The 25743-nt window shown below is 38.5% G+C and overlaps 1 protein-coding gene across 5 annotated transcripts; it reads right to left on the reverse strand.

Annotated features, from left to right (window-relative positions):
* Positions 1-1403: 1403 nt before the first annotated feature.
* C1D (C1D nuclear receptor corepressor) lies at positions 1404-24603 on the reverse strand. 5 transcript variants are annotated; one of them, XM_040224129.1, is made up of 5 exons: positions 24506-24603; positions 7076-7222; positions 6258-6324; positions 5892-5947; positions 1404-3286 (listed from the first exon to the last, which is right to left on the reverse strand). In XM_040224129.1, exons 2-5 carry the CDS (start codon positions 7211-7213, stop codon positions 3122-3124), a joined length of 426 nt encoding a protein of 141 aa, XP_040080063.1. In that variant the 5' UTR covers positions 7214-7222; positions 24506-24603; the 3' UTR covers positions 1404-3121. The 5 variants fall into 5 exon arrangements, with proteins under 5 accessions (XP_040080063.1, XP_040080062.1, XP_040080064.1 ...); XM_040224128.1 differs by having other exon boundaries at positions 23101-24556; XM_040224130.1 differs by having other exon boundaries at positions 24086-24509.
* Positions 24604-25743: the final 1140 nt, after the last annotated feature.

The raw sequence follows: 25743 nt of genomic DNA on the forward strand, positions 1-25743 counted from the left end.
ATGTTAGTTAAGTACATTCAGATCACATTTATATAAAATACGTTACTATTCAGTTTAAAGAACGTTTGACTTTATCAGAGCAAGTTTAACCAACTATGCCATGAAGTGAGAAAATGAAATGCCAGCGCCTCTTTTTCTCCACTTTATCTACCAAACTTAGTTCAGAATCACTATTCAAACCTTTCTCAGTTAATGTTACTCACTAAAGCCAGAATTTATGATAATTTAAATGTGCAAAAGTATGGTCTAACTATATCATAAACTGCTTCCTAAAACAGATTTTTATCCAATAACCTATATCTGAGAAAAAGTATCTATATTCAATATACTGTCCATTTTTAAGTACTTCCTACACTTCTAGTCAATTTTTTAAGTTTTATTTAGAAATAACACTAATCCATTTCTAATTGCCAAGTAGAACAATTTTTTAATCTGCAGGGTATCTTAAAAACCAATCAAGTTGACATAACCTTAAATTCCAGGAATGTAAACCATAAATCAAGCTTCAATATTCCCCTTAACATATTCTACTTTACAAAAATGACTTCCCATCTTACAATCATGAACAAGAAGAAAATTGTACTTAAAATATTAAAAGACCAAATCTCATTATTTAGTATTAGATTAATAGTCCATAATTCTAATCTAAAAAATATCTATAGCTATAACCTCTCCAACTTGTTAATTCCCTAAGAGATTAATATAAGATGTAATTAACATCTAAACTTAGAGCAGACTGTCATTTGGAACAAACTATGTTAACAATAACTGTTTCATGGTCAAATAGTTCAACCCATCATCCTTTATGATTCTGACTAGTTTAATGAGCACAACTTATCATAAATTTTCCACTAACTCTGAAAAACTGAATTTAATGAAAGATTTAGTTTTTTTGTAATACTTTCTTAGAATAAAGGCTGGAGTTGTCTTATCTGGAACCTAACACGGTATTTAGCAATGCAAATGTCATTAGGCATAATATCTGTGAAATGAATAAGTAGAACATAAGCAACCCAATGCACTTACTATCATTCAGCTCTTTACTATGTGCTAACCAATAGTATTTTAAATCACACCTAATAAAATGGAATACAATCAAACTGCTTTTTTTTTTTACTTCTGACAAACACTTAAAAGAATTATTCACTAAAGAATCTCCAGTTTAAGAGAATAAAAAGCAGACCTGAAACTATCACAATACTGTTAATCAACTATACTTCAATATAAAGTAGTTAAAAAGAATAAGAGAATGAAGAGCTGGACTTTCACAACCCAATAATTTGACCAATGATTTTCTGCAACTCTATGACATTTTTCATTTAACCTTTTTTCCTTGATGAAATGAGAAAACATACAAAAATGCAAATTATAACCTTCCTTGCAATAAATAACAAAGCCACACACTTGATCTTAATAACATTTATTTCTCTCTTGAAGTCACTTAAAAAAAAAAACTGGAATTTAGAAGAGATACAGGTAAAACAAGGAGTGAAATAACTATAAATGTTCTTATACTTCAAAAATTGCCTGACATCTGAGCCAGAAGACTTTCTGCATCTATCAGTGATTTCCTCTTCATGTGTCATAGAAAGAGTTCAACATGCTTTACAAAATCCATTATATTTTAAGACCATTTCCAATATCTGCTATCATAAATCAAGAAATCCATTTATTCAAGGTTACTTATGGAGAATTAATCACACAGAAAATTTTAACAACTTCTTTTTCAAAAATTAAAGTACAAGTACTTTACTGTATTTGGCATTCCTATACATAATGATATGAATTCAAAGACTGAAAGCATTAAGGGTATATAATTAAAATTCATGGACTTAGATATTTAAAAAGTTTTAATATTTAGAATTCTCAGTAACAAATATTACAGAAAAATAAATCAGAATATAAATACAATGTACTCTCCTTCAGATTTCTCCTCTGATTAAGTGGCATTATGGAACATACAAAGTTGTTCCAAAATACTTGTACATACTTGTTATAGTTTCATAAATACCAAAAACATCTGAAAAAACTGAAGCCAAGAGAACTAAGGGTATGCACAAGGGTCAAAAAAACTCATGAATTCCTCCATTTCTAAGGACTTCTAAAACCTACCTTCCTAATTTCAAGGAAAAATTTACTCAAAAGAGAAAAATAAAAAACAGGTCAGCCATGCATTAACAGCTTTGATAGGGTATAGCTATTATGCCAAAATTCAGCCATCAATATACAACCTCATTTCCCATCTAAAGTTAATGAGAATGTATTTTACTTTAAATGGGACATAGCGGCAAAGTGCCAAGAATTAAAGAATAACCTTAAAGTCTTAATTTCATACTTCAAATATCACAAAAAGCAGTAATTCCCAAAATCATGAAAGCATAATTAAATAACTACAGAGAAAAAAATGGACATTTAAGTCATTTCACTCTTTCTTAATATTATATAGTGAGAACAGATGTATTTATAACTTCGGCATACTTCATAAAATAATTATTCATCGAAATAGACAAATGTTTACGAGGAACATTTAACTTAAACTTCATAGTTGCTTATAAAATGGCACTTGAAAGACTGACCTAAGCAAATAAGAGTCTGGTCAAGAGACAGTAAAGTATAAATATAAAATATACTACAATGTTGCTTGGGATTACATGTACACACTGCTGTAAATGTATGCATAAATGTAAAATGCATAGCCAACTATATAGCAAATGGAACTCCGTTCAATGTTACATGGCAGCCTGGATGGGAAAGGAGTTTGGAGGAGAATCGATACTGTGTATGTAGGGCTGAGTCCTTTCACTGTTCACCTGAAACTATCACATTATTAATCAGCTACACTCCCATACAAAATAAAATATTTATATATATATACACATATACGTATATATACACACTACAATGTTAAAAACCTCATAGTGTTCTATAGGAAAACCAATAAAGATAACAATCTTTCTGGAGGAAAAAGTTTTTAGCATTACAAATTTCAAATGCAAGTTTTATACATGATTTCAATAAGGAATACATTTAAACCTTACAGTGCCACATAATCATCATCCGTTTTGTGGAAAACAATAAAAATTATGTACTTTTGAAATATGTATACATCAAAACTGAAAGGTTAATTGTTACTTTTTCCTTTATTGGCAACTTTGGGTGCATTTTTAGGTTTTGGTTCCCAGAGGGCATTTTTTACAAATCTTGAAGCTGCACCCCTGTCCAGCTTGCCAGCCTTTTTCTTGTCTGTTATTTCCTTGACTCTGTTCATGTATACTCTGATTCTCTCCTTAAATATAAGAGAAAAAAAAAGAAAGGCAATAGATTTACCAAGCTGTTCAACACCACTAAGCTGTATTATACTACACCTCAGTTAAATTCAACAGCTATGTTTATTGCTCAATATTTACTGCCTATTGAGTGATGCTAGTTAAGTGCAAAGGGAACAGGATAAACACACTCCACGTTCTCCTGAAGTCTCAGTCTAGGGGAAACACAGACATTAGAAAGTCATTTCAGAAGTGTTCTGAGTGTTTCAAAAGAGGAAAACCTAGACACTACAGAGATAAACACTGAACTGTTTATATGTGGTTACACTAAATTTTTTAATTTACCTAAATCCACATACTAACTAACTGTCTTGTATCTGAAGTCTATAATCTAAAATAGAACTTTCACAGGCTTACAATATACAAACTAAATTATCCAGAAACTATGTGAAACAGGAAATGGCTATGGCAGCATTTTAACTATTCTTTTGTGTTACCTTCTAGTGTCGCAATTAAACTAAGTAGAGTGAAAATACAACATCTTTTTAGCCACTGTCATAGTTCTGACTGATAAGAATGTGATATTTTCTAAGAAATCTACAGCTCTTATCAGACTTTACACAGTGAGAAACATACTAGGTTTCTGTACCACTTTGAATCTTCTGAGGCTATTAATCAGAATGAAAGCTTATTTTCCTACTTCAATTAGAGAAATAAAGGTGTGAGAGCCACAAAATAGTAAATGACTGATCACCGCTTAAAAGCAAGTTTCATTAAATTATCAAAATAGTTTTATAAACATACACATAAAAATGCAGAATCTTGGGATTTTTTAAGTTAAAAAAACTAACAACTCTACTCAAAACCCTCTCATGAGTTAAAGTCCTCACAACACACACCCAGCCCAGCCCTCCCCAAACTGATCATCCCTCACAAACCCACACCCTCTCTTCCTTCCAATCCCATCAAATGTTCACCTTGCTAATAGGTCAATAGCAATGACTGAAAATGGCAATCCTACTCAAGTACTCCAATGCCCCTTACCCTGTGCTATTTTTTCTTTATTCCCACAATATAACTTTCTAACATACTATATATTCACACATGTGTATTGTTTGTTTCCCACCACTAGATAGGGTGGCACCTGCCACAAAGGCAGGGATATTTTAGTGGCTTTATACACTGAGGAACTACCTCGCTTGGAAATAAAGCCTGGCTCCTAGTGGGCACTCAGGTATTTCTTGAATGAATGAATGGACTGTTTTCAATGCCTTTCCCCATTCATGATATAGACAGCAAATAGGCTTCCTCTCACACCCTAACTCTGTGTCAATCAGTGACATCTGTCACAAAGTCAGAAAAGGCGAATAGGTTTATGGATGCTGTTCATTTGTTAACCCTTGTCCAAAATATGAATGCACTCCTCCATAAAGTGGATTCTGAGGAAAAGAGAAGACAGATGACAGAATCAAGTACTAAACTACTCCAGATAACTTTAAGAGAGAAAAGAGGAATTTTATAAACGTAAAGGCTACATTAGAAAGTTGAACACAGATGATACAATGGATTCTTCCTAAGATTTAAGGCCAATCTCATTTGTCAAATCAAGATCTATGGACCATATTGCTTTATATATTTTAAGTATTTTTCACAATTTCTGTATTTTAAAAAATATTTACTTTTTTTACTTTTCCTCCAAGAAACTTAAAAGAAAAGGTCTCAGTCTATACATTTAAAAATTGAAGACAACATATCTGGCTTTACTCATTTTTTTTAAATAAATGACCAACTGCTTTACTAAGTTATAAAATACATACATAACAACTACCTTAAGACTTTAGAACAATAATACAGTGTCAAGTATATTTCACATATATATTTACCTTATATTTTATAAACACAAAGAATAAATTTATTAATATTCTTATTCATAAAGCCAAGTCAAGAAGGTAACCTTAAGTTTGATTTCTAAATTTTTTCTTTCAAACTGAATGATTTGATTTAATTTTTGAAGTCAGCAAAAACTCCAAGATACCAGACCTTATATACTGTACTTATACATCTAAATGGAATACAAAGACAAACCTAGAAGATTTATTATAGGTTGTAAATATGTCACTAATGCAGAATTACTGGACAGTACACATACAACTGGTGCCAAAAAAGCTTTTAGCTTTGTTGCTGAACTGGATTCTTTACTGCTGAGAAAATGAATTAATGGAAGAATTGAAAAGGTGGAGGAGAAACTTTCCCGTCTTTGCTAGTAAATCAACTAGAATATACTTTTAAGAATTGTATAAGAGTTTTTTTTTTAAAGGCAGTTGTAGAGATGAACAGGATTTCAAGAATTTATAGGAAAAATAATATAGAAGTTATAAATAATTACTAGAATCATAACATTTTCCCATCCAGAGATTTATATAATATATGGAACACCATTCTCTGACAAAGGCGAGAGAAAGAGAAACTAAAGACACAATGAAATCTGGGTCACGTTCATAATTTCAACCCGAAATAATTTTGTTCTCCACAATTAGTGTGATAAAGGTACTCTAATTTTAACTGCAAGAACACTACAACAGAAATACACATGAAATAAAAGAAATCAATCCATAGCAATCTTACCAGTTCCTGCTTTACTGGATGTTCCTTGGGATTGACTCCCTGAGTTGCCAAATAAACTACAAGAGAAAGATTTCATGGAATGAAATGGGTATATATTAATAAAGGCATTAATTAAAGAAACTTGTTAACGAAAAAGAAATGTCACACAAATGACTAATTAAATCTTAAATTATTCAACCTCTTTGTAATTCTAAATGTATGTGTGGCTCATAGGCATCTGGTATTCTGATTTAAAAGAAATAAATACTTAGACAATTAAAACTGCCATAAAGTATAATTGTATATAAATTGTGAGCATTTTTAAAATGTCACCTTTAACACAATAAATAATCTGCTTTGTAATTAATTCCAAAGTAATATACATACCCCAAAACATTGAATTTAATGTGTAAGCAGAAACTAAATCTACTTTTGCCTGTTCAAGTGGGTCCAACTATTAAAAAAAAGAGAAAGAGAAAGAAAAAAGAAATATAAACTTTGAGTACCATCAAATATTTTAAACTTTCACCAAGCACAATGTATCAAAGAAATATTTTTTTCACTTCTTATAATCCAATAACCAAATAATCTGGAAATAATTTGAGAAAGTAAAGTTTTGTTAACTGGTGATTTTTGCCCACAAATTTTCACTTCAGGGTATCATCTTTAGTTAAACAAGGAATGTGTAAAATTAAAAAAAACGTTCTTTTGAATTACTTTAATTTCAGAAGTTACAATCTGGGCTTTGTATGTCAAAAGTAATTTGTCAATATAAACATTGTACATGATGCATTTATGCATAAGAAGCAGGCTAAAATGCTTAGGCAATACCAAAGACAGAAGAAGCATAATGAGATTTGTTTTAGACTGTCAGAGTCAATTTACTCTTTCTGTCCTATAGACTTTCCAGAAACCCTGATAACATCATAGTAATACTTAAAAGGTCAAAGATAAGAGTCTGTCAGAAAGAATGTGGGGAGTGCTTTTTTTAATTCAAAACCAAGTCAAAATAAAAATATCGTTAGGAGGCATTTCCTAAGGCTGGAGTTTTGTTGTATTTTCCCCCTAAAGATATTAAACACTTAAAAACATAGAGGGGGAAAAATGAGAGAAAGGGGCATAAATCACGTATCTGCTTCTTCTGTATGTTTCACAACACAGCACTCACTATTATGAATTACATTATTAGAAATTACTTAAAATACCTTCTGCAACAACTCATTTCTAGAAACAGACATCATGGTCTTCAGCATTTCATCCACAGCACCAATGGAATTCTCAAATGTTGATAAATATTCATGAATTTCTACTGGATAGTCTTCATTAATTCCTTCACCTGCCATTACGATCAACTGGAAAAAAATTAAATTCTTAAAATTCATATTGGAGACAGATTGCTTGCTAGGTTATTAAAAAAATCAATAGGTCATATCACGTGTCTCAAAACTGCTAAAAGTTAAAATCTGAAGATAATTTAACTAATCTTCTCAGAATATAATTCGGAGCAACCATGTTCAAACTTACCCTCTTCTTAAGTTGCCTGGTGGGGTTGGGGGCCAGGGGCAGAAGGTGGGGGGTCCCAGGAGGGGACCTACTCAAGTTCATTAATGCTACACATAGCAATCCCTCAATGCTTCTCAATAACTGAGACATGACTACCAAATATGTTATATCAATGATAAATACATTAAAAAAAATTTTTTGATGTTACAGAAAGTAAAGAAAGAAAGTGAAGTCGCTCAGTCATGTCCAACTCTGCGACCCCATGGGCTGTAGCCTACTAGGTTCCTCTGTCCATGGAATTTTCCAGGCAAGAATACTGGAGTAGGTTGCCATTTCCTTCTCCAGGGGATCTTCCTGACCCAGGGATGGAACCCAGGTCTTCTGCACTGCAGGCAGCTGCTTTACCATCTGAGCCACCAGGGAAGCCAAGGGCAATGGAAGTGTGATAAGTCAATATATCCTACCCACTAATGCTTATTGAAAACAATGATAAGCAAAGCTCTTTTTTTTTTGGAAAACACATAATTTAGCACTTCTAAATTCAGGCATTGATCTAACAGCGTTTTAAACCAAAAAATTAGAAATCTTGGGTCTGAAGTACCTTACAATCATTTATCACTAAAATCACTTTTCAAGCCTATATTTATATATACATATTCCTTAAGCTTAAAGTATTAATAAGAAATTCAAGAGGCCATAAATCACATAAAGCCTATAAGCAGAAAAGAAGAAATTTAGGAGAAATTAACTATACGGTTTTTATTTAGGCCAGAGCACACCTTGACAGCTCATTCTTTAAAATTCATATTTACATTATAACAATATTTAATATCTATATGAGAAAAAGAAAACTCCACATCACTGTATTTAGTGACTGTTGCTGCTGCTAAGTCACTTCAGTCGGGTCCGACTCTGTGCGACCCCACAGACCACAGCCCACCAGGCTCCCCCGTCCCTGGGATTCTCTAGGCAAGAACACTGGAGTGGGTTGCCATTTCCTTCTCCAATCGTTAATCTCATTGTTAACATTGTTATCTAAGATCAAATTTCAGAAGCAATTCCAAGCCAAAATGTACCATATGTACCATTATTTTTAGGTTAAAAAAATGTTATTAGCTGAAAATTCCTCCTTCATGACATCACTAAGGAGAGCATCAAGAATGTGTAAAATAGCAAAGAGCATAACCAATTTGAAGTAAACAGACTCAGGCTTTCCATCTTGCCTGGTCATTGGCTTTGTCACCTTAGATAAATCACTGTATCTCTCTGGGCCCCAAATACCTCATTCATAAAAATAGGCAGTTGGTCTAATGATCTGTAAAGTCCCTAATAGTTCTAAATGTTATGACTATGTCATTTAAGCTTTAAAAGTACTATTTGATTATTTAGTCATAATACATCAACATTTCAATTCAACAAGTAAAGTCCACAGAGACATCTGGTTTCATTTAAAATTTAAAAAAAAAAAAGATGAAGTCCAGGGGACTATCACTACACATGCCATAAAATTACTATCAACTACTGTGCAAACAGCAATTAAACAAAGGACTGTGAGAAAAGAAAACCACACAGGAGAGAGTTGTGACTTGCTGTTTCAAAAGGCTAATAATAACTAAAACCATGGATTTGCCTCTCATCCCGCCCCCCAAAAATCTCTCCAAAATGACAGAAGAAATACAAAAATAAATCCACAGTAATGCTGGAACAAAGAAGGGCACCTATCCATCAGCAGACCTCAACAGCAGACATTTTAATAAACTAAACAGCAAATGAGATTAGATTGATAGGAAACAGAAGCATGAGAATGCAACTCCTTACAAACAAAACAGGAGAGCCCAGGAACACACACAAGAGGAAGGCCAGTAAGGGCTGAGCCCTGAGGGCCGAGAGCAGCCGAGGCAACCTCCAGACTTGCCGAAGGGCAGCTCCAGCATCCACTGTCCAGATAAAGGTGCCAGACATGAACACAAAGATGGTATTTTTCTTTATGTAGGATTTTAAACCAACAAATTTGAAAAATCTGACTAATAAGGATGAGGTACCAGGGGGGAAAAAAACCCAGTTATCAAATCTAACCTAAAAGGAAGTGTATAAACCAAATAGATCATTAATGACAGACCAAAAAAAAGTTTTAAGAAGTCAAAAATCTATGCTCCTAAAAAGTTCCAAGTCTAGAAGATATTACAGGTAATTTCTTCCAAATCTTCAAAAAACAGTTAATTCTTATGGTATTTAACACAGAAGGAGATGGAAAACTTAGATACCTATTTCATGACATACACAAAAATAAACTCCAGATGAATTTAAAGGTAAATTCTGTATAAATATATTAGAAGATTATATAAAATATTTACATGATCCAAATGAAACCCAAATGCTATAAAAGGAAATGGCTGACAGACTGAACTACATAAAAACTGAAAAAAAAAATCTGTATTGTAAAAGTATACCTTAAGCAAAGTTAAAAGGCAAGAAACAGTCTGGGAGACTGTTGCCAAAACACAACAAAAGATTAGTTAGATGATATAAAAACTTCCTACAAAGCATAAAAGATTAAAATAATGAAAATCTCACCCATAAGATGGGCAATAATTTTAAAGACTGGCAAAGTTCACCATTAGCAAGGGTTTACACTAGAGGCAGAATATAAACTGGTACAGATTTCTTAAATGCACACACTCTTTGACTCAGGAAATTCTCTTTAGAAAGCAGCCTACAGAAATCCTTGTATGCTATGCTATGCTATGCTATGCTAAGTCACTTCAGTCGTGTCTGACTCTGTGCGACCCCAGAGACGGCAGCCCACCAGGCTCCTCTGTCCCTGGGATTCTCCAGGCAAGAACACTGGAGTGGGTTGCCATTTCCTTCTCCAGTGCGTGAAAGTGAAAAGTGAAAGTGAAGTCGCTCAGTCGTGTCCAACCCTCAGCAATCCCGTGGACTGCAGCCTTCCAGGCTCCTCCGTCCATGGGATTTTCCAGGCAAGAGTACTGGAGTGGGTTGCCAATGCCTTCTCCGAGAAATCCTTGTATACATGCATTAAAAAATTATTAAAACGAACTCCTCAAACTTTTCAAGTGGGAATTCTGCTTCTCATCCGTTTTTCTCCCTGGTGGGGTCATTATCCATCAACTTAAAACATTTCATCCTCCATCTTAAACAAGAAACAAACACCCTGACTTCATATCCTCCCCTCCAGCTAAAGTCCATATTCCATCTCCCTTTCAGAACAAACTCATATCAAATCAATACCTGAAACTACTACAATATAAAGCAACTATACCAGGTTGCTCAGTGGGTAAAGAATCAGCCTGCAGTGCAGGAGACACAGGAGACAAGGGTTCAATCTCGGGGTAAGGAAGATCCCTTGGCAGAGGGCATGGCAACCCACTCCAGTATTCTTGCTGGAGAATCCCAAGGACAGAGCAGCCTGGCAGGCTACGGTCCATAGGCTCACAAGAGTTGGAAAGGCTCACAAAAGAGTTGGACACGACTGAAGCAATTGAGCACACATATACTTCAATTACTGAGAAGGCAATGGCAACCCACTCCAGTACTCTTGCCTGGAGAATCCCAGGGATGGGGGAGCCTGGTGGGCTGCCGTCTATGGGGTCACACAGAGTCGGACACGACTGAAGCGACTCAGCAGCAGCAGCAGCAGCATACTTCAATTAAAAAAAAAAAAAAAAGACTAATCTTGTTTACTGCGGTCTTCCCCATTTCATTTCATGGCAACTCCACCTTTTCAATTGTTCAGGCCTAAAGTTATAGAATGATCCTTGACTCTTCTCTCCCACCCTATCTTTAAAACATATTCAGAATCTAACCACGTCCTACCACCTTCACTGCTTCCACCCTGGTCCAAACTAGTCTGAGCCATCATTGTGTCTTGCTGGGATTGTTTCAACAGCCTCCTAAATGGCCTCCTTGTTTCTATTCCAATAGTTTACTATCAAGAAAGCAAATGATCATGCTAAATCTAAGTCAGACTCCCACAAGCCTCTGCTTGGAAACCTTTAAGGCTTGCTGCTTGACACTCAGGAAGAGATGAAGTCCTTATGTTGACTGAAAAAGTCCTGACTCTTCTACTTCTTCTGTGACCTTATCCCTCTCACTCCGCCCCAGCTCACTCCACTCCAGCCATGAAGGCCTCACTGCTCTTCTTATCAGGCTCACACCTACCTAAGAGCCTTTGGACTCCTCTCCTTCCTAGAAACGTTTCTCCAGAACCAGTGGCTTCAGAGCTCACGACTTCACCTTTGCTACATCTCTACTCAAATGCTGTCTACTCATAAAGCTTTCCTGACCACCCTATTTAAAATGCACAGCCCTCCTCTCATTCCAGAGCTTCCTATCTCCTCCTACAGTCCTCAACAGCATCTGACATATTTCATTTACTGTCTGTCTACCTCCAAAAGACAGTAAACATTGACACATGAGGGCAGGAACTTGTGTGTCTTGTTCACTACCGCTGCCAGGCAGTCAATACACATTTGTTGAGTGAAGAAACTATATACAACAAAAACTGAGAATAAACAGTCGTTAACAGGGGAACAGTTAAGTGAATTACACCACATCTATCCAAGATAATAGTGAAAATAAAGAAGTTAATCTTTATATGCTGCTGCTGCTGCTAAGTCGCTTCAGTTGTGTCCAACTCTGTGCGACCCCATTGATGGCAGCCCACCAGGCTCCTCTGTCCCTGGGATTCTCCAGGCAAAAATACTGGAGTGGGTTGCCATTTCTTTCTCCCAACCTTTATACAGTAATACACAATAAGTGGTGAAAAAAGGCATAGAACATAGTATATAACACATAACACAGATGCCATTATATATATGTAGATATGTGGTGCTGAAGAAGACTCTTGAGAGTCCTTTGGACAGCAAGGAGATCAAGTCAGTCAATCCTATAGGAAATCAACCCTAAATATTCACTGGAAGGACTGATGCTGAAGTTGAAGCTCCAATACTTTGGCCACCTGACGTGAGGAGCTGACTCACTGGAAAAGACCCTGATGCTGGGAAAGATGGAAGGCAAAAGAAGGGGGTGGCAGAGGATGAGATGGTTAGAAAGCATTACTGATTCAATGGATGTCAATTTGAGCAAACCTCCGGAGACAGTGAAGGACTCATGTGCTGCAGCCCACGGAGTGGCAAAGAGTCAAACATGACTTAGTGACTTAACAACAACCACAAATGTTGAAAAACCTCTGGAAGGAGACATACAAAATCAGACATTCTCTCTCAGAAGGGGTAGGAATTAGGGAATGGAATCAGCGCAGACTCATGTTACTCACTCTTCATTCTTCATTGTTTACATTTTGTTATTTCAAAAAGCACATATTAAAATCATAATAAAAATAAACAATCATTAAATTTAAAAAGGCAAACTTTAATAATGTATTTTGGCTTTTAACAAATACTGTAAGAATAAAAAAACACAAGACCTTTATTTAAATGTGAAATTTTTGATCTGACTTTTCTATTAGAAAATATTTCCCCTCAAGAATCATGACAGAGATTTTTCCTGCAATTATTCCCTGTCCCTAAGCCTCAATAAGCAAGTAGTTATTTATTGTTGAAATGGGTTAGGGTGAACACTGAAAGCAAGGCAGTAAGTAAGAATAATGACTCTCATTAAATCTGAACCAAACCACTTGCCTTTTTCCTAACTAAAAAACAAACGGAATGTAGACTGGAAAATAAAAACTGTTCTAGTACCAGAAATTACCTCCAATTCAAATGATTTCTTCAAACATTTTACGCAGACAGTTCCTGAGTATCTGCTCCTTCCACAGGAAGTGCTGCAAGGAAGGAGCTGCAGTCACTGCCCTCTGTCCCCTTTGTTACTCGGATGCCATGATAAAGCTGTGAATGGACAGTATCAGGAGCAACAGCCAACATCTGAACTCCACGGCCTATGAACCAGGCATTACTCCAAGCATCCACACAGGTTTCTTCATTTACTCCTCACAGGCTACAAATGGAACCACACACAACTTGCCCAAGACTGTGCATGGTAAAACGCCAAAGAAGAGAAAGAAAAACAGAACTCACCCACTGCTCCTCACTCCCTGCCTGGTGCCATAGGCATCCGTCACCCCTCCACTTTCCTTCTAAAGTATCAACCGCAGAAGTGGAGAAGTGGTAGAGGGCCAGAGAGAAGCTGCCTCTCTCCATCTCTCAGGAATGTCTGGCTGAGAAGCAGGGACAGAGGGGAGAATCCCTACCAGCAACCCCTACAGGATGGAACTGCCGTTCCTTCCCTCCGCTCCCTGCCAGTGATGAGAGCCGTAACACCCACCAGAGAAAAGGAGGGGAACAGGACACCATCCCTGCCCTCCCTCCTCCACCCTCTGCTCCAGGAAGCTCAGTGCAGCCAGGAACCTGGGAGTCGTCCGTCCGCTTCCTCAGGCCCCAGGCCCACCAGTCCTGTCAACCTCCTTGAGCCACAAGCTCACAAGGCCTCTTAATCTCCTTGAGTCACCAGCTCTCCCCCATTCTCACTATATTTCACTAAGGCATTTAAAGTAGTCTCCCTACTGTCAGTTTCCCTCCACTCTCAATTTTAAGATATCACAAAACATGGCTTTTCTGTAATGGTAGTCTGGTCATGGTACACCCCTGCTTCAAATACTGCATTAGCTCCCAGCTACCTTGAAGATAAATTCCAAACCTCTTATATGGATGGCAAGCTCATTTCCAGTGGCCTCTATTTGTCTGACTAGTCTCATCTTTCATTTCTCCCCTCTTCCATTACTACGCTGTAGCCACCATAGCAGCTTTCCAAATATTCTTTGCCTATCTGGTTCTCGACACAGGAGCCACCCTAACCACTTCACTTTGTACTGGACATGGAACAACAGACTGGTTCCAAATAGGAAAAGGAGTACGTCAAGGCTGTATATTGTCACCCTGCTTATTTAACTTCTATGCAGAATACATCATGAGAAACGCTGGACTGGAAGAAACACAGCTGGAATCAAGATTGCCGGGAGAAATATCAATAACCTCAGATATGCAGATGACACCACCCTTATGGCAGAAAGTGAAGAGGAACTAAAAAGCCTCTTGATGAAAGTGAAAGAGGAGAGTGAAAAAGTTGGCTTAAAGCTCAACATTCAGAAAACGAAGATCATGGCATCCGGTCCCATTACTCCATGGGAAATAGATGGGGAAACAGTGGAAACAGTGTCAGACTTTATTTTGGGGGGCTCCAAAATCACTGCAGATGGTGATTGCAGCCATGAAATTAAAAGACGCTTACTCCTTGGGAGAAAAGTTATGACCAACCTAGATAGTATATTCAAAAGCAGAGACATTACTTTGCCAACTAAGGTCTGCCTAGTCAAGGCTATGGTTTTTCCTGTGGTCATGTTAGGATGTGAGAGATGGACTGTGAAGAAGGCTGAGCGCCTAAGAATTGATGCTTTTGAACTGTGGTGCTGGAGAAGACTCTTGAGAGTCCCTTGGACTGCAAGGAGATCCAACCAGTCCATTCTGAAGGAGATCAACCCTGGGATCTCTTTGGAAGGAATGATGCTAAAGCTGAAACTCCAGTACTTTGGCCACCTCATGAGAAGAGTTGACTCATCTGAAAAGACTGATGGTGGGAGGGATTGGGGGCAGGAGGAGAAGGGGACGACCGAGGATGAGATGGCTGGATGGCATGACTGACTCGATGGACGCGAGTCTGAGTGAACTCCAGGAGTTGGTGATGGACAGGGAGGCCTGGCGTGCTGCGATTCATGGAGTCACAAAGAGTGGGACACGACTGAACTGAACTGAACCCTGCTTATCTTTGCAGATAAGATCAGGTTTCCTTTAGTGGATAAGACTTCTCTGAGTGACATCCTTCCCTTCTGTCTAGGTGAGCACAAGTTCTCATGTCACCTAAAACAGGATCTGGTGACACGTGTTGACTTACTTCACTTCACTTTGATTACAAGCTCCCTGAGGAAGCGGTGTCACACTGATGAGTCACCAGAATGGCTTTATGTCTCACCTTGCCCAAGACAGTCCTCAGTTATGCCTGCTGTTTCAGCTCACCATCTGCTCTGCTCTCTATTCCTCTCTCAGAAGTCCCAGTTTGAGCAACAAATTATAGGGTCACCCTAAACAAAAGGAGATTCTCTGACCTCCGCCACTACTCCTCACCCGAATTTGTCAGAGAACAGGAGAGCTGAGGAAGTGGCTCCCAATACCAGCTGGGGTTCAACCACAGCAGCAGAACCAGTAGGAGGTAGTTTGAAGAGATGTATTGCAAGAAACTGGTTCATGCAATTGTGGAGGCTAGCTAAGTAACACGGAAATCTGCAGGGCAGGTAAGCAAGAAAGAACATGCTGGAACCCTTGGCTGCAAGCTGAAACTGCTGTCCACAGGTGGAACTTTTTCGTCAAGGAAGCCTCAGCTCTGCTTCTAAAGCCTTCCAATTAACTGGATCAGCCCACTCAGATTATCTAGAATAATCTCCCTTCTGAAGTCAATTGTTTGTGTATTTCAATTATATCCACAAATACCTTCAGAGCAATACCTAGCGTGGTGCTAGACTGAATGTCTGGGGGCTGCAGCCTAGCCAAGCTGATGCATCTAAGACCATCACACTGCTGTAAGCCTCCAGAACTACAGCCAGGAAAGGTATATTCCTGACATCACAAAACTGCTGCTCTGACAGCATTTTTCCACAAGAGCCATGTTACGTATGACCATTAGGTACCCAAGTAACAAAACTAGAGTTCAAATTCCAGTTAACAAATGTGGAAGAAATGATAACTTAAAAAAAAAAAAATCATCATTTTGTAACCCCTAGTGAAATTACTGATTCAGGAAATGATCACAGATCAAAGGGGAAGCTTCCAACAGAAGAGTAAGACTGTTAATACCTGAACCCACAGATGAGTCTGCACCACTCCAAGTAGGACATAAACATATCATGAACCTCCTGATGTGAAACAATGTGACAAACACAGCACCATCTGTGTAGCACTTCCGACTCCCCTCAGAAAAGCTGAATCTAAATATAATTGAGCCTGTGGAGCTAACTTCCAATTTATAGGAAATATGGAAGATAGAGAAGTTCACAAGAAAGCAAATACACAAATCTGGAATGAGAAATATTGTACAACTGACCTGATTTCCATAACAGGTAAATGGCATGAAGAAAAGCTAAGAAAAGGGAGAGCAGGGAGGGAAAGAAGAGATCTACCTTTAGACCTAACAATCAAAGGGAATGTGCAGACCTTGTTTGGATCTTGATTCAAATAAACTGAGTGTAAAAAGATATCTTTGAAAGAAAGAATCCTGAATCTGGATCAGGTATTGGATGACACTAAGAAATTGAGAATTTTGCTATGAAATTAGAATTCAGCTATAAAAATGGCATCACAGTTACATAAGAAAATACTCCTATTATTTAAGAATGAACACCGATACACATGGGCTTCCCAGGTGATGCAGTGGTAAAGAATCCAACTGCAATGCAAAAGAGCCAGGTTTGATCCCTGGGTCAGGAAGATTCCCTGGAGAAGGAAACGGCAACTCACGCCAGTATTCTTGCCTGGAAAATCCCATGGACAGAAGAGTCTGGCAGGCTACAGTCCAAGGGGTTGCAAAAAGTCACACACAACTGAGCGACTGAGCATGCACACACACACACACACACACTAACATATATAGGGTAAACTTACAGAACATGTTGAATTTACCTTAAAAAAAAAGCTAGTCTTCACGGATTAATCATGCTTTAAGAACAAAGATAAGGCATATTAGAAATATTAGATAGTCAACCCATCAATTAACTTTTTGAATATAACCTAGTCCATAAATTGGGGAACACCTACATAGAAAGTAGTCTAGAATACTCGACTACAATCTCATTCCAACTCCAAATATAATCTGGGGTCAGGGGAACATAGGTTACTGGGTGTTCACCAGCTATGATAGTTGCTGAACAACTTAGGAAAAAAACGGAGCCAGTGGCCTCAAATGAGGTTTATATTACTAACATTTCCAACAAAGGCTTTGTTCCACTATTTGTTACTTCCATAATGTCACAAATTTCCTTCTTAAAAAACCCCTGATGCCTTACATTTTACCTGGCCCTTACAAAAATGTATGCATGCAAAAATAAACAAACCAAGCCTACAGTCAAATGAAAAACTAGGGGAAAACATTTGCAACATAAAGACAGATAAAAGAAGCCTCTGCAAATCAACTTAACAACACACAAAAATACCTGCAATTTTAAAGCACCTATACTCCAACAAAAATAAATAAAATAGGGGAAAAAAAACCTTCAACCCAAAAGAAAAATGAACAAAGAAAATCAGCAGTTCACATATAAAGGAATCCAGATGACCAAGAGGCATAAAGAAAGCTACTCAATCTTACTCATAATTAAAGAAACATAAATCACCAGAACAAGATGCCATTTTTCACCTGTCAAACAAGCAAAAATCAAAAAGATTGATAGTACTTAATATGGGCAAAGGTGAAGAGAAACAGCCTCTCATTCACTATTAATTGGAGTGTAAACGAAGCATTTTGGGGGGCAAATTTGGCATTATACTTTAAAATTGTATATGCACAAAGTCTTTGACCGAGCAATTTTACTTCTGAAAATGTACATTTTCACACAAGATAATGTTTAAGGACGTCCACTGCAACACTTCTTAAAATACACTTTAAAGCAAGAAACAACTTCCATGCTCATTAGAACTGGCTACATAACTTATGAAATATTCCTTCAATGAAATACTGTGTAGTAGAGAAAAGTAAGAAGCAGAGCTTCAATTCCTGAAATATATTAAGTGAGGAAAAATTGAAGAACAGCATTTATAGTACAACCCGCTTGTTTTTAAGAAGAAAAAATGAGTGTGGAGGTATAGTTCTTTATGTAAATTTCTTAAAAAATACAAAAGAGACCCTTAACTAGGGTCCCTGTACAGGAGACAGGGATCAAGACCATCCCCATGGAAAAGAAATGCAAATAAGCAAAATGGCTGTCTGAGGAGGCCTTACAAATAGCTGTGAAAAGGAGAGAGGCGAAAAGCAAAGGAGAAAAGGAAAGATATAAGCATCTGAATGCAGTTCCAAAGAATAGCAAGAAGAGTATAAGAAAGCCTTCTTCAGCGATCAATGCAAAGAAATTGAGGAAAACAACAGAATGGGAAAGACTAGAGACCTCTTTAAGAAAATTAGAGATACCAAGGGAACATTTCATGCAAAGATGGGCTCGATAAAGGACAGAAATGGTATGGACCTAACAGAAGCAGAAGATATTAAGAGGTGGCAAGAATACACAGAAGAACTATACAAAAAAGATCTTCACAATCCAGATAATCATGATGATGTGATCACTAATCTAGAGCCAGACATCTTGGAATGTGAAGTCAAGTGGGCCTTAGAAAGCATCACTACGAACAAAGCTAGTGGAGGTGATGGAATTCCAGTTGAGCTGTTTCAAATCCTGAAAGATGGCGCTGTGAAAGTGCTGCACTCAATATGCCAGCAAATTTGGAAAACTCCACAGTGGCCACAGGACTGGAAAAGGTCAGTTTTCATTCCAATCCCAAAGAAAGGCAATGCCAAAGAATGCTCAAACTACCGCACAATTGCACTTATCTCACACACTAGTAAAGTAATGCTCAAAATTCTCCAAGCCAGACTTCAGCAATACGTGAACGGTGAACTCCCTGATGTTCAAGCTGGTTTTCGAAAAGGCAGAGGAACCAGAGATCAAATTGCCAACATCCGGTGGATGATGGAAAAAGCAAGAGAGTTCCAGAAAAACATCTATTTCTGCTTTATTGACTATGCCAAAGCCTTTGACTGTGTGAATCACAAGAAACTGTGGAAAATTCTGAAAGAGATGGGAATACCAGACCACCTGACCTGCCTCTTGAGAAATCTGTATGCAGGTCAGGAAGCAACAGTTAGAACTGGACATGGAACAACAGACTGGTTCCAAATAGGAAAAGGAGTGTGTCAAGGCTGTATATTGTCACCCTGCTTATTTAACTTCTATGCAGAGTACATCATGAGAAACGCTGGACTGGAAGAAACACAAGCTGGAATCAAGATTTCTGGGAGAAATATCAATAACCTCAGATATGCAGATGACACCACCCTTATTTATGGCAGAAAGTGAAGAGGAACTAAAAAGCCTCTTGATGAAAGTGAAAGAGGAGAGTGAAAAACCTGGCTTAAAGCTCAACATTCAGAAAACGAAGATCATGGCATCTGGTCCCATCACTTCATGGGAAATAGAAGGGGAAACAGTAGAAACAGTGTCAGACTTTATTTTGGGGGGCTCCAAAATCACTGCAGATGGTGACTGCAGCCATGAAATTAAAAGACGCTTACTCCTTGGAAGAAAAGTTATGACCAAACTAGATAGCATATTCAAAAGCAGAGACATTACTTTGCCGACTAAGGTCCGCCTAGTCAAGGCTATGGTTTTTCCTGTGGTCATGTATGCATGAGAGAGTTGGACTGTGAAGAAGGCTGAGTGCCTAAGAATTGATGCTTTTGAACTGTGGTGTTGGAGAAGACTCTTGAGAGTCCCTTGGACTGCAAGGAGATCTAACCAGTCCATTCTGAAGGAGATCAACCCTGGGATTTCTTTGGAAGGAATGATGCTAAAGCTGAAACTCCAGTATTTTGGTCACCTCATGAGAATAGCTGACTCATTGGAAAAGACTCTGATGCTCGGAGGGATTGGGGGCAGGAGGAGAAAGGGTCGACCGAGGATGATATGGCTGGATGGCATCACTGACTCGATGGACATGAGTCTAGAGTGAACTCCAGGAGATGGTGATGGACAGGGAGGCCTGGCGTGCTGCGATTCATGGGGTCGCAAAGAGTCAGACACGACTGAGCGACTGAACTGAACTAGGGTTACTTCTGGGAAAACAAAGCAGTACGGTGAAGGAGCACATTTTATGTTATACTCTCAGAATTAAGAATTCTAAATAATATCTGTAATGCAATAGTACATACGTATATAAACAAAAATTTCAACTATCTGAAATTCTGATTTTACTTTAGTCCCAAATATGCCAGATAAAATGTCATTTCCACCTGGCTTAGCAATTACAATCAAACCTACGTTCTTTAGCTCTGTTATATTCAAAGAAACATATGAATGGATTGCCTTCCCTACATCTAAATTTTCTAGCTACCATAAGACCACTTTCTCCCTGTTTTCAAGGTACAAGAGCCTTTCTAGCCTCGTTCTCTGTAGAAACTCCTCCCTGAGTTGTTGGGGGACTCCTGGCCACCATCCTGTCTGGCCTGCTCCCTCGTTAACAATGCTTTCTCAAGAAAGCATTCCCTCTTGCCTTAGATTAAGTTATACTCACTGCTGATAGTCTCACAGCACCATATATTACTCCATATCATTGTTGTTATTTTGTATTTCTGTGATTTGATTAATGTCCACCATCCACGCTGGACTGTAAGCACCTTGGTGCAAGGCAAGTCTGCTCACATACATTCTAAGTATCAGGGCAGCATGTCATAGAGGCTGAATAAATATCTATTAAATAAATGACTCCTGAGTATCTGTCTTAGAGTCAATGCTGTGCTGTGCTTAGCTGCTTAGTCATGTCTGACTCTTTGCGACCCTATGGACTATAGTCTGCCAGGCTCTGACCATGGGATTTCCCAGGCAAGAACACTGCAGTGAGTTGCCATTTCCAGCTCCAGGGGAGCTTCCCCACCCAGGAATCAAACAAGGGTCTCCTGCATTGCAGGCGGATTCTTTACCACCTGAACTACCAGAGAAGCCCATAGTCAATGCTAAGTAAATGTTATACAGTTACATGGCATTGAGGAGTGTGTGGTGGGAAGAGAGTCCGTGTGTTCATGCATAAATGTTTGTGCATATGTGCTCAGTAACGCCCAATTCTTTACAAGCCCATGAACTATAACCAGTCAGGCTCCTCTGTCCATGGTATTATCCCAGCAAGAATACTGGAGTGAGTTGCCATTTCCTCCTCCAGGGGAGCTTCCTGACCCAGGGATCGAACTCGAGGCCCCTGTATCAGCAGGCAGATTCTTTACTACAGAGCCACCTGGGAAAAAAATAGGAATAAAGCAACTGTCAGGCAACCAAGAAAGGACCCAGCTGAAGTAGGGTAGCATTAATTTGGGTCTTTTGTGAATTTATTTAGTAGGGCTCAGTGAGCCTGGAGCGAGAATGGTAATCCAAAATGAGGCACTGGCTAATGGACACAAGAGAAAGGACTTGCAAAAGTATCCTTAACAGCTGACTGGGAGGTGTGGCCTTGAAGGGAGAGAAGTAAGGCTTCTTCCTCTGCTTGGAATACCTCCTCCCCTGATTCCTCCCCTGTCTTCTGGACCTAATAAAACCTACTAATCGTTTAAAACCCATGTCAAATGCCCTCTTCTCTATAAAGTGAAGTCGCTCAGTTGTGTCTGACTCTTTGTGACCTGTGGACTCTAACCCACCAAGCTCCTCCATCCATGGGATTCTCCAGGCAAGAATACTGGAGTGGGTTGCCATTTCTTCCATATCTCCCAAGCAAAAGTAGTCTCTTCTTCCTTTTTGTCCTAACATTTACCACCCTGTCATTTATCCATAAATAACACTCCTCCTCATGTTTATCAAGATAAACCTGAAAATGTCAATCCTCACTTATCTGATCCGTAACCTGCATCTGACAACAGTAAACACATTACTTCACCCTGAACTCAACAACACTCGACTCTCAAAATTGTCCTTGTCCCCGGATGGCTGTTCTGTCTACTTTGTTGGGTCCTTATCGCCCCAAACCTATAAAGGCCAAAAGGCCTAAGGACTCAAGTCTACTGCTTTTCTGTTTACAGTCCTTCGGCAACTGCCTCTAGTCTCACAATTTTAAATACCATCTCACTACTCCCAACTGACCTTTTCCACTAATGACTTCCCCACTGAATTCCAGACCTCAATTGTCTATAGCATCTCCACTTGGATAACTAACAGACGTCTCAAACTTAACATATCATAGTAAACTCCCAATTCTACCTCACAAACCTGCTGTGCTCACAGTTCTCCACTTCTCGGTTAACGGGAATTAACCCTTCTAGTTGCTCAAAGTCCCAAACCTGGACAGCTCTTTTACAACCCACACTCAATCCATAAGCAAATCTGTTAGCTTTACCTAGGAAGTACATCCAAAATTGAACTGCCACTCACCAGTGACTTCTTTCAGCTGTGAAGATACTATCTTCTTATCTGAATTATTACAACACCTTCCTAATTAGTCTCCTGGCTTTGCTGTACCCCTCTCTCCAACAAGCTGCTCTTAATACAGCAAGCAGAATAAGCCTGTTAAATACCTAAACCAGATCATATCGCTCCTCTGCTCAAAACTCTCCACTGGTTATTTCCCAATGTATCTCCACATGATTAACATAAAGTCTTGCCACATATTAAGGATTTGGTAACTATCTGTTCACTAACTTAAAACAATGAAAGTAAACTGGAACCAAATTTTGGAGAATCTCAATACCAGATTAGGATAGTCACCATGTCGATTCAAAAGAAGATATACAATAATGTACATCCCAGGGCTGTTTCCATCCTTATGCCAAGCAGACTTACATACAATTAGGAACTAAATCAGAAACAAATCAATATACTATTTGGGGGAAAACTAGAAAGATCTCTGCAGATGTTGCATCAGAATTCTATTAACATAGTGACTTTTTTGCACAGCATTACCTTAGAAAATAATGGTGAAACGTCCATACAACGATCTCTCCAAAAATATTGTCTTTAGCAGACAGTCCACGCTAGTGTCACTTGTAACTCTCCTTCATATTTAGAGTAAAATCCCAGAAAAAAGGTAGAAATGCTAACCTCTAAAAACAAAATTATCCCAAGGTCTCATAATAGAAAAAAAATATAAATTACAAAGATGTTGCTTAAGATTGAGACAAATAGTTAAACCGGATTACAATGAAATTAATTATATTGTTAAATCCAAAGTTTCATTCAAAGCGTTTTCAAAATTATTCATGTGAAGCAGCAAAATTAGCTTCCAAAACTAAGGAATTTGCTTATGATAAGATTCTCATCTCAGGTGTACTGTGCAGGTTAAATGAACAATACAGGTAAAGTTTTTAGAACGATGCCTGTCTCAGGACATCAATATATTAATTAGTAATATTAGTTATTATTTTACTAATGTGAAAATATTCAAACACCCAACCCACTGGGGGCTGCTTAGAGCCATATTTGCAAGGTCAACAGTTTGAAAACAGTCACTAACTGAGATATGACTTATAAACTGTCTTGATTATTTTTGAAAAATCACTGTTCACGCTATCATTATTTTCTTTCAAAAATATCATTTCCATCAATCACAAACGGTTCCCGGAGTTTGAATAGGGATTATCTGGTTATTTCGGGATCCTAAGTGAACATTCGGCTAAGTCTCGGGTCACTCTACTATCAGATAGTCCAAGGTGGGCACCAAACACCTCACTGGGACAGAGACATCTTTATCAAGCCAAAAATGAACTGCGGTCAACAAACAGCAAGACACGAAAGATATTTTCAAACAAAAGTTTGAATCACACTATTGCTGGACCACAAAGAAAAACCACTTTTAAAAGATTCCATTAGATTTCAACTTAGGATCAAAACTAGCTTCTCATCTCAGGTGGGTTAATATCGCAGCAGCAGGCAGAGCGTGATCATGTACCTAAATGATAAAGGCGGATGACAAGGGAAAGCTACTCTCCTACATCTTCCACTTCGGCCTTCCTCTCTCAATCAGGTTTCAAAGCAGCAGAAAATTATCGGAGAAGTCACGAGCTTTTAATTTCTCCGCCCACCAATACTTGAGAGGCGGAGCTAACAGACGAAGAAAAGCGAAAGGCCAGACCCAAAGAAACGAGAGGGGCCGAGAGAGGCCGAAGCCAGCAAGAGTCCTTAAGAAAGCGGAAGTGGGGGTCCTGCAATGGACCCCCCATTGCAGGTTACCTCAACACTCTCACTCGCGGATGGCTACGCAGCACGGCCCCGCTCCTCACAGTCAGCGGGAGCGTGACAGGGGGTTCCCAGGAGAAGCGGACTCAGACAGAAGCACGAGAAAAATTCCAACCCCACTTCAGAATAATACCTCGAGGGCCTTCCACGTCTGCCTTCCGGAAAGCAGCAGGCAGTGATGACGTCAGTGGCGCGCCGGCTCTGCGAGCCTGGCGAGCGGCGCTCTCCGATGACCTCACTCTTCTCTCCACACCCCCTTTTAACCCTTTCCTTTCCGGCCTCAAAGGCGGTCTTCTCCGGCCCCACTGGCTGAAGTCGTGGGAGGGAATGGCTATGCTGGGGATTGCGGGGCGCCGGTCAGTTTTTCTAGATTTGTATCCCTGGTGGCTCAGACCGTAGAGAATCTGCCTGCAACGTAGGACACCCTGGTTGGATCCCTAGATGGGGAAGATCCCCTGGAAAAGGAAAATAGCAACCCATTCCAGTATTCTTACCTTGAGAATTCCATGGAGCTTTGTGGGCTACACCCCATGAGGTCAGAGTCGGACAGGTCTGAGCAACTAACACTTTCAACCCATACCACATTACAAGCTGAGTCTATTTAACCAGAAAAAAAAAAATGTTAGTCACTAAAGCTTTGTCCGGGTTTTTATTTTACGCCTGCTGAAACTCATTTCAGGGCATAGGGTCTTATTACATTCCTAATTTCCGCCTCTATTAGCTTCAACAGCAGCTTCCCAAGTTATCCGTGGTGAGAGGACGGATTTCCAATCCATCCATCGCCCAGAGATACTTTTGTAAAATACAGTAAAAATAAGTTATTTGAAAGATTGCGGGGGGTGGTGCAAGATAGGCAAAATACAAGCCCAGACTTAAAATTATTTCAATAAACAGAGAACTACATTTCAACAAATAAAATCAAACGACCGTAGGGGGAATTGCGAAGACGGTACGTATTGTTCATTCTTACATTCTTGATTTCATTATTTCACAGTCATGATTAACAAATTTATGTATGAAATAGCGATTCCATATTCTAGACGCCTGTAAAAGAACTTTGAACAAACGAGGTGTGTATCAATATCTAAAGTTTTTTTAAGCCGCAAATGAGCTTTCTTCTGATTTGATATTCCAATCTAGTGGGAGTAATTAAAAACAAAAAAGAAAGGCTTCTGCTTGAGGGTGCTGAGTATCCAAACTATTCCTGTGTTTTGTTTTTACACTAAGTAGGGAAACTAGTTTCACAGAAATAAGTTGGTGGGAATAGAGTTTTCACATCACTTTATGCAAGCTAAGAATATTCATTTTTAACTTTTAGCTAAAACAAATGACATTTTCAAAATCCTTCAATTCTTCATTTATTGCCAGTTT

This window comes from Oryx dammah, unplaced genomic scaffold, assembly GCF_014754425.2.
Source record: "Oryx dammah isolate SB20612 unplaced genomic scaffold, SCBI_Odam_1.1 HiC_scaffold_25, whole genome shotgun sequence".
Classification (NCBI taxonomy): Eukaryota; Metazoa; Chordata; class Mammalia; order Artiodactyla; family Bovidae; genus Oryx; species Oryx dammah.